At 43.2% G+C, this 13521-nt stretch overlaps 1 protein-coding gene and 1 long non-coding RNA gene across 6 annotated transcripts; one reads left to right on the top strand and one right to left on the bottom strand.

Annotated features, from left to right (window-relative positions):
• The first annotated feature begins 37 nt into the window (after nucleotides 1–37).
• LOC129855045 (uncharacterized) lies at nucleotides 38–7417 on the top strand. 4 transcript variants are annotated; one of them, XR_008759415.1, is made up of 4 exons: nucleotides 38–130; nucleotides 1645–1734; nucleotides 2025–3359; nucleotides 6273–7415. It is a non-coding gene; the product is annotated as an uncharacterized LOC129855045 (long non-coding RNA). The 4 variants fall into 4 exon arrangements; XR_008759414.1 differs by having other exon boundaries at nucleotides 39–130; nucleotides 1631–1734; XR_008759416.1 differs by lacking the exon at nucleotides 38–130 and adding an exon at nucleotides 3429–5715 and having other exon boundaries at nucleotides 137–1734; nucleotides 2025–3305; nucleotides 6273–7417.
• Nucleotides 1881–12705, bottom strand: slc41a2a (solute carrier family 41 member 2a). 2 transcript variants are annotated; one of them, XM_055922308.1, is made up of 11 exons: nucleotides 12132–12705; nucleotides 10978–12020; nucleotides 10635–10742; nucleotides 8598–8669; nucleotides 7943–8087; nucleotides 4193–4339; nucleotides 3895–4042; nucleotides 3731–3810; nucleotides 3485–3616; nucleotides 3205–3350; nucleotides 1881–2785 (listed from the first exon to the last, which is right to left on the bottom strand). In XM_055922308.1, exons 2-11 carry the CDS (start codon nucleotides 11380–11382, stop codon nucleotides 2603–2605), a joined length of 1566 nt encoding a protein of 521 aa, XP_055778283.1. In that variant the 5' UTR covers nucleotides 11383–12020; nucleotides 12132–12705; the 3' UTR covers nucleotides 1881–2602. The 2 variants fall into 2 exon arrangements, with proteins under 2 accessions (XP_055778283.1, XP_055778282.1); XM_055922307.1 differs by having other exon boundaries at nucleotides 10978–11454.
• Nucleotides 12706–13521: the final 816 nt, after the last annotated feature.

The following is a 13521-nucleotide window of genomic DNA, read 5'->3' as shown; positions in this document are numbered from 1 at the left end:
GAGCAATGTTATCAAATCATAGTTCATTTGTCACGTGCGCCGAATACAACATGTGTAGGTAGACCTTAGTGAAATGCTTACTTACAGGCTCCCACAAAGAGTGCAGAAAAAGGTATTAGGTGAACAATAGGTAAGTAAAGAAATAAAAACAGTAGAAAGACAGTGAAAAACAGTAGCGAGGCTATATACAGTAGCGAGGCTACATACAGACACCGTCTAGTCAGGCTGATTGAGGTAGTATGTACATGTAGATATGGTTATAGTGATTATGCATAAATGATGAACAGAGAGTAGCAGTAGCGAGTGGCGGGACACAATGCAGATAGCCTGGTTAGCCAATGTGCGGGACCACTGGTTGGTCAGGCCAGGCCAATTGAGGTAGTATGTACATGAATGTATAGTTCGTGACTATGAATATATGATAAACAGAGTAGCAGCGTAAAATATATATTTTTTTGGGGGGGGCACACAATGCAAATAGTCCGGGTAGCCATTTGATTACCTTTTCATGAGTCGAATGGCTTGGGGGTAAAAACAGTTGAGAATCCTTTTTGTCTTAGACTTGGCATTCCGGTACCGCTTGCCATGCGGTAGTAGAGAGAACAGTCTATGACTGGGGTGGCTGGGGTCAATTTTTAGGGCCTTCCTCTGACACCGCCTAGTGTAGAGGTCCTGCATGGCAGACAGCTTAGCCCCAGTGGTGTGCTGGGCCGTACGCACTACCCTCTGTAGTGCCTTGCAGTCGGAGGCCAAGCAATTGCCATACCAGGCAGTGATGCAACCAGTTAGAATGCTCTCGATGTTGTAGCTGTAGAACCTTTTGAGGATCTCAGGACCCATGCCAAATCTTTTTAGTTTCCTACAGGGGAATATGCTTTGTCGTGCCCTCTTCACGACTGTCTTGGTGTGTTTGGACCATTCTAGTTTGTTGGTGACAATAGAGTACTGTCAACATTTGTACCTGAAAGGTAGACTACTCAGACAGATGCACCTGCAAGAGGCAGAAACAACTATTGTATGTTAAACAATATGCAGGAGTGAGGAAATTACCTATTAAATATTGTGGGGTTTTTATAAGTTTTTTTGACATGCTTAACTAACTATAAGCTAGTAGGGCTTCTTATGCATTAAAGTTTGAATTGCTGACTCTTGTGAACCTGCATTTTCCATTAGTCTCTACTCTTACCAGTGCTCTGTCTAACCATGAATATCAGCCTGAAATGTGTGTGTGTTAAAGAGAGCGCTGTACTGTATGAAATATGTGTGTGTATGCAACAAATGTATCAGTAGTGTGGGCGCTGTACTGTGTGACCGAGACTGTGCTAATCTTAGAGAGACACAGGAGGGGGGTGAATCAGGAGACTGCTGACCAGACAATAACAGATAAACTATATACACGAAAAACATATGTGAGGTTCTGAGTTATGCACTATAACCCAATACTATAACAAACGTGATTGGATATTGATAACCTGTTGGCCTGGGCGCCTGGATGTCTGTGTGTGTGTGCTGGAAGTAACAGTTAGCTCAGAAAAGAAGCTGGGAAGCTGTGGTTAGCCTTGAGCGAACAGTGGCCATTGTATACAGGTGTGAATAGCTCAGACAATGTTATAAAACTGTCTGACCCCAGTCTCTGGGGTGAAGGAGCGTAATCTACACAGCAACAATGAAGGGACACCAGAAAGCGCAAAGAAGCTGGGACCAGCTTGTGTGCCAACATCAACGATAGGCTGGGTAAGTCTAAACCACGCCCAGTCTCTACTCTGACAGGCCGGCTCGGAAGTGGTAACTAACCTCTGTCAGAGTATAATATGATATCTTTGTCAGAAACAAATCAGTTCTCTGTCTTATCCTGCGTGATGAAACATTGAACCCGTATATACGGAAATTGTATTTGCCATTTATTAACTTTTGAATTAAACAATTATTTTAACAAAGTTCAGGTGTACTATTGTTCCTATCTCAGTTGAACTTTCGCAACCCTAACAATATAAACAAAATGAAATCCTATTTTTCTTTATTAGACAGGTTGGACCCGTTCTCAACTCTCACAAAACAATGTAATAACATACAAGAGTCACACAATAAGTAAGTAACACTGCAATATTATTGTTTCACATTGTGAAAACTCACCTATGTATGTAGCTTAAAGGGAAATTATATTCTATAACAGACATTTTAGAAAACATGTATATTACATATTATGTTACAATTAAAATGCTGCCTGCCCACAATACTGAACCAAATGTACATCACCCTCATTTTCGTTGGCACAGAATTTCTTGACGCAATATCCAAAATGCCTATTGAAGTACCTCAGCTGGTGAGGAAATTCAGCAGAAAAAATCCAAAAAGGGGGTTGGACACAGGCCCCCTTTGAGAAAGAAACCCTGAAATTAAAATAATTCTGCTGCCAGATTTTAGTAGAGCCACCTGCTTTTTCCTAAGGCCTTGCGTTCTCAGGCCTTGCTTGAATGCATCCAACCTTACTTTAAAACAAATCACAGATCCAATAGGGCTGGATTGGTGAAAGCAGTTGAAATGTCTGCTTTCACCCAGGCAGAATGAAAGGAGAATGGGAGAATATGAAGCACCCAGGGTGTCAGTCTCCAGTGGGAACTTTCTCCCCTACGAGCCAGAGCAGGAAGAAGGCCAGAACCAGGAGGGCTGTGCCCAATAGATCCGCCAGAGCAGTGAGGTAGGGGATGGAGTAACTGTCAGGGTCTTTGCCCGTCCGCCACAGACAAGGGATCATCCAGTCGGCAATACATAGCAGTGTGAAGACCTAACAGAAGGGAGAGAGAAAGATTCAGCCCTTTATTATGAACTGGGTGGTTCGAGCCCTGAATGCTGATTGGCTGTCAGTAGTGGTATATCAGATCAAAACCATGGTTATGACAAAATATTTATTTTTACTGCTCTAATTACGTTGGTAACCAGTTTATAACAGCAATAAGGCACCTCGGGGGTTTGTGATATATGGCCAATATACCACTGCCAAAGGCTGTGTCCAGGCACTCCGTATCACGTCGTGCGTAAGAACAGCCTTTAGTTGTGGTATATTGGCCGTATACCACACCCCCATGGCCTTTATTGTTTAATTATAGTATCAGTGTTAATGAAAGAGCAGAGGAGAAAGAATCCACGTATGACTACTGAGACACAGACATTGACCTAACTGATCTCTCTTGCTTCCTGATTTACCTGTAGGAGGCCTACAGCTAGGAAGAAGGTGATGAAGACAGGTGTGGGAGAGGTGCTGCCCTTCATCAAGTGGATTGTGTACAGGAAGATCAGGTGACCCGGTACGACCAACAGGAGCAGCACCTGGGCAGAGCGATGATTGGCTCCTGTCAGAGGTAGATATGGTTAACTGACAGACAGAATACACCTGACAACAGAACATTTCATTCCTTTTGTGTTCACAGGTATGTTAAAGGGACTGGTCATGTGCATGAGCCTGTCTACATGTGTGTGTCATTACCTGAGCCACAGAAGGTCCTGCATGGGTTGTAGCAGCTCCTGCGATCCTCAGACACCTGCCTCGGTGGGCAGTGGTGGTACAGATCAGTGGCTATACGACTGGACTGGATGGCAACCAGGTTCCCCCCAATACCTAGATTGAGATGAAGAATACACAATGATCATACATTTGGAGAGATCTTGTGACTTACCATTTTCTTGAAGGTTCCTAAATGTAAGCTTCTAAAAATCCAGATCCTTGTCTCACCATTCATAACTGGCGTGTAGACTATCATTCCCACCATGTTCGGGTCAGATACAGTTGTGTCCAAGATAAGTCCTCCGATACTAGAGAAAAATACTTATTAAAGGATGGTATTTCCATTTGAATGCTGTGACTGGACTTCAGGGGCACGGAACAGGGAAGCAGACCTGCTGATGACCATGGCAGTGATGATTGGTTCCCAGCCTGTGTAGAGTAGAATGCGACTTGCTGGGTTTCTGGAGGAGACGACCACCCACAGAGGGGTCAGTCCGAGGAAGAACAGACACACCAGGTACGACACATAGGGATACAACTCTGTGTGGAGACAGGGAAAGGAGCACTAGCTAAACAAATACAGTTGATAGCTAGCCAGATGAGTCAGAGCTGTAAATGTAGCTATGACATCCCAGTAAATGGGCCCAGACTGTCCCCTAGTGGCCTAAAGCTAAACCTCTTGATTTATACCAATGCATTCGTAGAGACCCTGGCTCAGGCAGGCCAGGATGGCCAGGGTGATGAGGTCACCAAAGCTGGCAGCGATGGGCGTGGCCACGTTGTCTGGGTTGATGCCAATCCTCTTGGAGCTGATGATCACTCCCACCATGATGATCCCTGGGAGAAAGCACAGTCGAGTCAGATTCAGGCTACTGTTCAGAGTTGCACAACTCTCCAACCAAGGTGCATGAATTGAGCAGCCAAGAGTTGCACAGATGAAAGCAATGTGGTGACAGCTGGGAGAAGCGTCAAACTGGGGGAAGGGACAAGGGACTGTAATGGCCTACAGTGGTATTATTCACTTCCGCTTTTATCAAGTGGTAAATGCAAATCAAGTATCTGTAAACACAGATGGTCAAGTTGAATTAGTTGATACATATTTACATTCCAAGGCAGATAAAATAGCATGTTATTCTGTGGACCGATCAGTACCCATCATTCCAATGAAAATAAACCACATGAATAATTCATTTGGGTGTCCTAGCTACATCACAAACTCTGCCTTACAGAGTCAGGTCTGCCTTTCAGATCCCAAGCATGAGTTTGATTTGAGTCATAACAAAATGGTTTCGCAACAAAAATGTCTGATACGGAAGAAACCTACAATGTCCGTTGTAGCTAAGCTTCCTGGTCTCAGATGATTATATTCTGTACGTCTCAAATAGAAAGAGCATTCAGGCTTGTCCAGGAATACAGCAGAAGTGTACTGTATTGCAATTAAGTTGGAATAATGGTACATGTAAATGGATGAGTAAGAGAATGTGCCTCAGAGAGAGGTTATGGTAGTGTATGTAGAAAAAAATACTATAGTATACTATGGTCTAAATAATGTAGTATTACTATATATACTATAGTGTTCACTGTATGGTTTTTGCAGACTTTACTGTAGTGTTCACTCTAGGACAGCAGGCAGCCTGGCGGTAAGGAGTGTTGGGCCACTTGCCCTTGAGAAAGACAGTTAACCCTAATTGCTCCAGGGTCGCCGTCAATAATGGCTGATTGTCCGTGACCCCATTCTCTCAGGGGGAGTGAGATATGCAAAAAAAAACATTTCCATATTACACCTCACATCTGTACAGGTTACCCACTTATACATACAGTGAAGAGGGCACGACAAAACCTATTCCCCCTCAGGAGACTGAAAAGATTTGGCATGGGTCCTCAGATCCTCAAAAGGTTTTACAGCTGCACCATCGAGAGCATCCTGACGGGTTGCACCACTGCCTGGTATGGCAACTGCTCGGCCTCCGACCGCAAGGCACTACAGAGGGTAGTGCGTACGGCCCAGCACACCACTGGGGCTAAGCAGCCATCCAGGACCTCTACACCAGGCAGTGTCAGAGGAAGGCGCTAGAAATTGTCAAAGACCCCACCCACCCCAGTCATAGACTGTTCACTCTACAACCGCATGGCAAGCGGTACTGGAGCGCCAAGTCTAGGACAAAAAGGCTTCTCAACAGCTTTTACCCCCAAGCCATAAGACTCCTGAACAGGTAATCAAATGGCTACCCGGACTATTTGTATTATCCCCCCCCCCAACCCTTCTTTACACTGCTGCTACTCTCTGTTTACCATGTATGCATAGTTACTTTAACCGTACCCTCATGTACATACTACCTCAATTAGGCCGACTAACCGGTGCCTGTATATAGCCTCGCTACTGTTATTATTCACTGTCGTTTTTTTTCTTCTCCTTACTTACTTCTCGACACCGGTGCCCCCGCACATTGACACATTGACTCTGTACCGGTATCCTGTATATAGCGCTATTGTCATTTACTGCTGGTCTTTAATTAGTTTTTATTCTTATCTCTTACTTTTTGGGGGGGATTTTCTTAACTGCATTGTTGGTTAATGGCTTGTTAGTAAGCATTTCACTGTATTTGTCCATGTGACAAATACAATTTGATTTGAAACAGGACTATATATTATATAGTGTTTTTGCGGACATGACTGTAGTATACTATAGTATTTACTAGCGATTGCCATTAATTACGTATGTTCATTGCTGTTATTGCCTGTTATTATTTGCACCTTTTTGTCCTTTTAGATAAACCATACAACGCGAACCAAGTCTCAATTCAAGACAAGCGTCTCATGTCTACAACTGTCAATCATTCCCTGCCATGTATCATCTCCATTACCTGAATCTAGAAAGACTTTTAAACTGAACTGCATCACTGCCTCCACCTGCTCAGTAGATGGACATCACCATAACCCTCACCTAAACCTCAGTGTTTCCCTTGGGGAAACACGATTGTTCTGAATGGTAAATGTTGACTTTGACCATCAGTGAGTTTTTTCTTGAGTGACAATATTTATGATGTTCATTATGTAAGGCCACTGCAATAATGGCCTTTTATTTGAAGTAGCTTTGGAGTGGCGTTGCTGGTTTGAGGTACAGGCTGTTTATTGGCAGTGCCCTCCGATAAGGGGTCTGTCTAAGTAAAGTCATTTGTATTTCTAAAATATCTATTGTTTATGTAAATTCTGTGGTTAACTGTTCTTTATTTTGTACCATCAGAAGTACAGTATTGTTTGTCACTGTTTCTGGTAATCTTGTGAACTTGGTCAATTGAATCTGTGAAAGCACTCTAGTATTTCAGAAAGCTATCTAGTGGAAGTAACAGATCTATGAAGTCATTTTGGTGTACTCTTGTTAATGTGTGCTATTTATCTGTGTCAAACCTAATCGTCAGCTTTACCAAACTTTGCTTGTTCTTTATCTGCCTCTGTAGTGTTTTCCTTTAATGGGTCTAGAACCTGTGTCTAACGTTTAGATGTTACAATTTCTCAGAACTTTTGCCCCAACTTAATAGGTGGCCTGTCATGAACCTGTGTGTCTTATGTTCTGGTTGAGTTATTCCCCTAATTAAACAGTAACTGGGGTAGTCTTGTAGTTGTGCCATTTTAGATAATCCTAGTCGGCAGGTGTTGCTACAGTCATGTCTGCAAAAAAACACTACAGTGAATACTATAGTATATAAATATAATACTACTGTATTTAGACCATAGTATACTATAGTATTTTTTAATGTGGGTTAGCTGTAAATGTGTAATATGTTTGAACTAGGACCCCTTTTTTTGTATTATTCTCATCAAATTTCTAAATGCATTGTATCCACATTTGTGCTTATATTGTGTTTTTAAAAAGTCAAATAAAATAATCAATCAAGGGATACTACAGTGTGGAGTATAGTATTCTACAGTATACAAAAAAATTATATAGAAAGCACTACACGATCGAGGGCATGAACTCCCTAAGAACGCCAGCACGTTCAAATCAAAACCGCATTGACAAAGCTAGCAGTAAAGCTAGCTAGCAGTCCAATCGATCCAAAAAGTCTAAAGTAAGCCCTATGTGATCGAGGGATACTACAGTCTACACAGTGTGGAGTATAGGATTCTACAAAGTATACTACAGTTTACTACAAAATTATATAGAATTCTGTAGTAAAATTTAGTATTTTTTTTATGTGGGCTACCCTATAATGAAGAGACTGTCGCCTCACACTAAGATGCTAGTGAAAAGGGCCTCTGCATGCATGATCCTGTGTAGGAGAATGAGAGGTGCAGTGGGGATAGACAGGAACGGATAGCTCGTCCGTTCCTGTCAATACCTAGCTAGCTGTTTGAGCCGTGACTTAAAACCCATTGTGTGGGGGTACTGTAGGTGTGATGTGGGTTAAGGGTTTGGACAGGGCTCGCTGTTCTCCTTACCCTGCAGCAAGGAAGCAAGGAAGGCAGTAGCTACGCTGGCTGAGCAGAGGAGAGCAGCGTGGTTGAGAAGCATATCTCCCTCCAGTACCCAGCCCAAGACCACCGCTGCCAGGGCAGCCAGTAGACCCAGCACTGTGGCTTGCATCTGGAGAAAGAAAACATCTTTGGACACTAGGCATTTGTTAAGGCTAAGAAGTACAAATAAAGGTTTAGGGGACATCTTTAAAGTAACTTTCCATTGAAAATCTCACTTTTAAAAGTTAATATTCTATTAACTCATACCCAAATCATGTTGTTGACTCATACTGTACTTGTATTTGTGGCCAAAGCATAAATTGGAGAAAAAAAACACTTCAAAACACCACCTCACACAGACCATTTAAAAAATGCTTGCCATTTCCTCATAGAGGATGATGACATCCTCCTGAGGACAAGCTGGCCAATCAGCGGTCTACTCACATGAATGACTGGTATACGCCCACACCATTCTGTTAGGGTACGCCCACACCATTCCAACACAGAAAAGCTTCTTTTTAACATAACTAATTAACATTTTTTTTGAAGGAATACTTTCCACTCATATTGTAATTCATTATAGATCATATTTCATAGAAATCTGGAAACACAAGACAGTATCAGCCATAAAGTAAATCACCTGTTTTAGTGCCAGGTTCCCAATAATCAAACTCCATTTCTCTCTGGCGGTCTCCATTTTCCCCACGTTCACCTGACAAGGACAAAATAATAAATGTTATCTTTTCAGTGTAAAAATCCCCTACTTAGTCTTGACCAAAGCATCAATATATCTGTGTCATGACTATGACCATTTATTAGGCCTGACAGCTAGGACAGGCCTATTGACAGGCATTACTGTCACGTGTGCTCCCTCTAAGTCACCAGGCTGCTTGTTATGGCGCTCACCTGTCACCATCGTTACATGCACCTGTGCATCCTCAGAATCACCTGGACTCCATCACCTCCCTGATTACCTTCCCTAATACTGTCACTCCCCTTGGTTCTTTCCTCATGTGTTATTAACTCTGTTTTCATGTTGGTGCATTGTTTGTGTTACATGTTTCATTTATTTAAAACACTCACTCCCTGAACTTGCTTCACGACTCTCAGCGCACTCATTACAATTACATGGACTTGCTCCTACCTATTTCTATGAGTTGGTCCTGCCGTACATACCTACACGTACGCTACGGTCACAAGTCGCAGGCCTCCTTATTGTTCCTAGAACTTCAAAGCAAACAGCTGGAGGCTTTCTCCTATATAGCTACATTTTTATGGAATGGTCTGCCGATCCACGTAAGAGACATAGACTCGGTCTAAACCTTTAAGTCTTTACTGAAGACTCATCTCTTGAGTAGGTCCTATGATTGAGTTTAGTCTGGCCCAGGGGCGCAAAGGTGAATGGCAAGGCACTGGAGTGACGAACCAACCTCGCTGTCTATGCCTGGCCGGCTACCCTCTCTCCACTGGGATTCTCTGCCTCTGACCCTGTTATAGGGCCTGAATCATTGGCTTGTTTGTGCTCTCCAATGCCATCCCTAGGACGGGTGCATCACATCATGCCAGGCTTTTTTCGCTATACTTGACTTGAGTGGGTTGTCCCTGACGTGATCTTCCTGTCCGGTTTTGCGCACCCCTTGGACTCTTGTGGTGGGGGAGATCTTTGTGAGCTATACTCAGCCCCAGGGTCACTATCTATCTAAGGGTAGTCAGTTAGTGGTCTGTTGATATCCCTTTGGTGGCTGTGCTTTGGCAAAGTGGGTGAGGTTATATCCTGCCTGGTTGGCCCTGTCTGGGGTTAACTTTGAACAGGGTGTCCCCCCCGTCTCAGTTCCCAGTATTATGCTGCAATAGTTTATGTGCCGGGGGGCTAGGGTCAGTCTGTCCTATCTGGTGTAATTCTCCTGTCTTATCTGGTGTCCTGTGTGATTGTAGGTATGCTCACTCTAATTCTCTCTCTCTCTTTCTGACCCTGCTGGTCATCTATGAACGTTTGAACATCTTGAAAAACGATCTGGCCTTAATGGTCAAGTATTCCTATCTCCACCTGGCACAGGCAGAAGAGGACTGGCCACCACTCAGAGCCTGGTTCCTCTCTAGGTTTCTTCCTTGGTTCCTGCCTTTCTAGGGAGTTTTTCCTAGCCACCATGCTTCTACACCTGCATTGCTTGCTCTTTGGAGTTTTGGCTGGGTTTCTGTATAAGCACTTTGTGAAAACTGCTGATATAAAAAGGGGTTTAAAAATAAATGTGATTGATCTTTCTCTCTCATCATAAACTTATTAACACCGATATTCATACTGTATGATTGATGAGTGGGAGAGCGTCAATTACTAGAGCGGGTCAGGCATTCTATAATCAGAAGCAGAAAATGCTCTCATGCCAGTCAGCAGATTGTTAAGTCTTGGTCAAAAGTCCAATAACACACCACACATCCTGTATGCACAATAGACGGTTAGGGAGGGTAGATTCAGAGTCATATATGCAGTATAGGTTGTAGTCAGATTAGTCCAGTCTTGTACTGCAGGGAGTTGTGCAGTGCTATTTTCTTCACAGGCGGGTGAGGACTTTCACACAGGTACAGAGAACTCACAATACAAGAGAGAAGCAATGTAAGGAATGGACTTCCCACTGTGTTGGTGTATGGATTAATTGTGCGTGTTTATGTGTGTACTCACTGCTGTTGAAAGTCTGGAGGCCAGGGTCATCTCTAGGTTTCCTTTCAGGCCCAGTAGAGCTGGCACCAGGATGAAGATCTCTGTGACTCTCTGGAACACCTCCCAATGCTGCCACAACAACACACAGTGGATTAATACACCAAAATATAATGCAATAGACTGACGCACGATGCAGTGGACACACCAACACCCGAAAAACTAGACAGACCAACACACAATGCCACAGAATCAACATACAGACACACAATACAATACATGAACATACCATGCAGTAGACACACCAACACATAATGCAAGAATAGATAAACAAATAGAGAAACCGTGCAATTTATAAGTAACTCACCTGAACTACGTCCAGTAACATCCCAGCTGACACCGTCCCCAGTCCAGCCAGTAGGAAGGGCACCAGTATCTGCAGAACCATGGACCTGACAGACTCACTGGGCATCTCTCTGACACCATCCTGGGTACTACAATCCTCTGGGTCCTTCTCCATAACTTTCTCATTGACCTTGGAGCCAGGCATGTGTCCATTGGGGAAAAGTGGATCTGTCTCGGTGTATGGACAGAGTTCATTAAAGATGTTGCTGTTGGATGGGGACTGAGCTCTATTTGGGAGTCGATGGTGACCCCCTGGATGTTGTGCATCTGGGGCTGGGCAGGACCCATAGTGGTGCCTGTTGTGTTTTCCTGCACCCACGCTGTCACTCTGGGCCAGTTGGTCATCCTGTTGCCCAGTGTTGGCCATCAGAACAATGATGTGTCCTGAGGGAGTTAGACACTCCTTCTGCTACTCCGAAGAAAGGCTAAGTTGATATGACTGGATCAAAGAAAACCAGCAGGAGGTAATTAGACAGTTACAGTATATATCATCCTTGATATTGATGTTATCACCGAACACTCACGGTACTAGTCATAAACTGCTGGTAAAAAAATATATATATTTTTTTTACTTGTTGCTGTGTAAGAGGTGTGGCAAAGGTAGGCTTAGTGTGTAATTTAACACACCTGTGACGCACAGACGCAGATAAATGACTAAGATACATGCCATCTCTACACAGGAGCATATAAGACAGACAAGCATACAAGAGAGTCGTGGCTATAGCACGGCAAGTGCGTAACATCTGTTGCTTGTATGGTTTAATTCGTTAGGTATTCTCCCACATGGTTTTCCATGCCATCACAAAGCCGCCCCTTGTCAGACATGGAAACGATGTGAGGCCTCGTGGTGCTAGCAGTCACACAATTACCAAACAACTTAAGGGAGACATTTAATTCATTATCTGGTAAGTCCAAATTGCATAGAAATCTCTCGTTGTATCCAGCACTGTACATCTGAAAACGGCAGACAATTCCCCAGGAAGTATTCAAAGTGACTGCGTCTATCTGGAATTGAGTGAGATTGACCAAATCAAAACATGTAAACACACCAACTGTAGAGAGAAAAACACTTACAAGTTCCAAGTGGCAGTACGTTAAGAGAAACAGGTGACTTACCTAAAGTGTGAAACCATAGCATATTAGAGATATGAGAGACGAAGAAATAGATTTTGGAGAAGTAGATACTCCTTCACTCTGCTTATTCTGTCCATGAGTTATTTTCCTCCTCCCTGAATGGCTGAAGCTCCTTCATAGCTATGTCATTGCTCTCTCTCTTTCACTCACTCACACAGACACACTGTGAGGAAATCCCTCCTGATTGAGCTGGTCTGTGGTTCACTGATAGCAATCTCCTATCAGAGGGATGATGCAACCTCCAAAGTATTCCAAACAGAGGACTTTATTGATATAATGCGGATTGGAATGATCTACACAGGAATAAAAATAAGAATGAATATGTAATCACAAACCTAATAGCAGAGAAGAGTACCACTGAATAGAACAGTATGAATGGATTAATGATAGTAAGTAACAACAACAAAAATAGCAGGAGTAAAGCACTGTATTGAAAATAGTGGACTATTACGCAGTAATAGGACTGTATTACACAGGAATACATGAGAGAAAAGGACTGTATTAGGAACGCAATAGATGATTAATAAGCATTAGAAAAGTGAGACTAATTATAGCAGACAATAATCACAAGGACAACACCAGGAGGAAACTAAAATATGTCGACAACTGAGGCCTATATTTATACCCTTGTAAGAGCATGGATCGGGCTAACTGACCAATAGGAATCTAGAAACAGAACTTAGCACAAGGGGGAGGTGCATGGCTACTAAATTATTGTTAGAGGCCACAATCTATCGGTCTCTGACGTGAGGGGGGAGAGAGGTGAGGATGGGCAGGGGCTAGGCTTCTCTGAGCCACCAAACAAATAAACAACCAAGATGCACATGCCCATAATGTCCAGGAGGGGGTATTCTTGCACACAGACACACACACACAGTTCTCCTTCCACATGGTGATGTTGTTTCAAAATAAAAGCATGCCACCTGGTGTAGGCAATGCTGTTATGACAGACAAAGTCATGAGAGGAGTTACCAGTGGTTAATAATAAATCCCCTTGGAGTCGATTTCCGTGGCCCCGCAGAAATGTAATTTGCATAATAAAAAAATCCACATCAGAATCCGTCAATTTAAAATAAAGATTGATGCGTCTCAATACACCGCATCCGCCGATGTTGCACTTCCGCACCTGGGGTGAAAGGTGGCAGAGCTAGAGCAGTGTCAGACCTTGAGCCAAAATCAAATCTGTCTTCTCACTAAAACGTCTGAAGTATCCCAACGGATTGGCCTACAAACTATTAGTTTGTACGTGTCTCTGGAAAGATGAGTCTCTCATGAACATCTACGTGTCGGTTGTTTTGCTCTAGGATGCCCCAGAAGACATGTCTGAAGGTTCCCCTATACCAGTTGAAAAAAATTATGGGAGTATATATGG

Source organism: Salvelinus fontinalis, chromosome 5, assembly GCF_029448725.1.
Source record: "Salvelinus fontinalis isolate EN_2023a chromosome 5, ASM2944872v1, whole genome shotgun sequence".
NCBI classification, from domain to species: domain Eukaryota; kingdom Metazoa; phylum Chordata; class Actinopteri; order Salmoniformes; family Salmonidae; genus Salvelinus; species Salvelinus fontinalis.
This window is presented reverse-complemented; position numbering and strand designations above follow the sequence as displayed.

Excerpts from the sequence above, each read along its gene's own strand:
- slc41a2a (XM_055922308.1), bottom strand. The coding sequence starts at position 11,382 with ATGGCCAACACTGGGCAACAGGATGACCAACTGGCCCAGAGTGACAGC. Across the intron at positions 4,340-7,942 it reads CCTTGCTTCCTTGCTGCAGG|GGATCATCATGGTGGGAGTG; the intron begins GTAAGGAGAACA and ends GCTTTCTCCCAG. Across the intron at positions 3,617-3,730 it reads CTACACGCCAGTTATGAATG|GTATTGGGGGGAACCTGGTT; the intron begins GTGAGACAAGGA and ends ATCTCAATCTAG.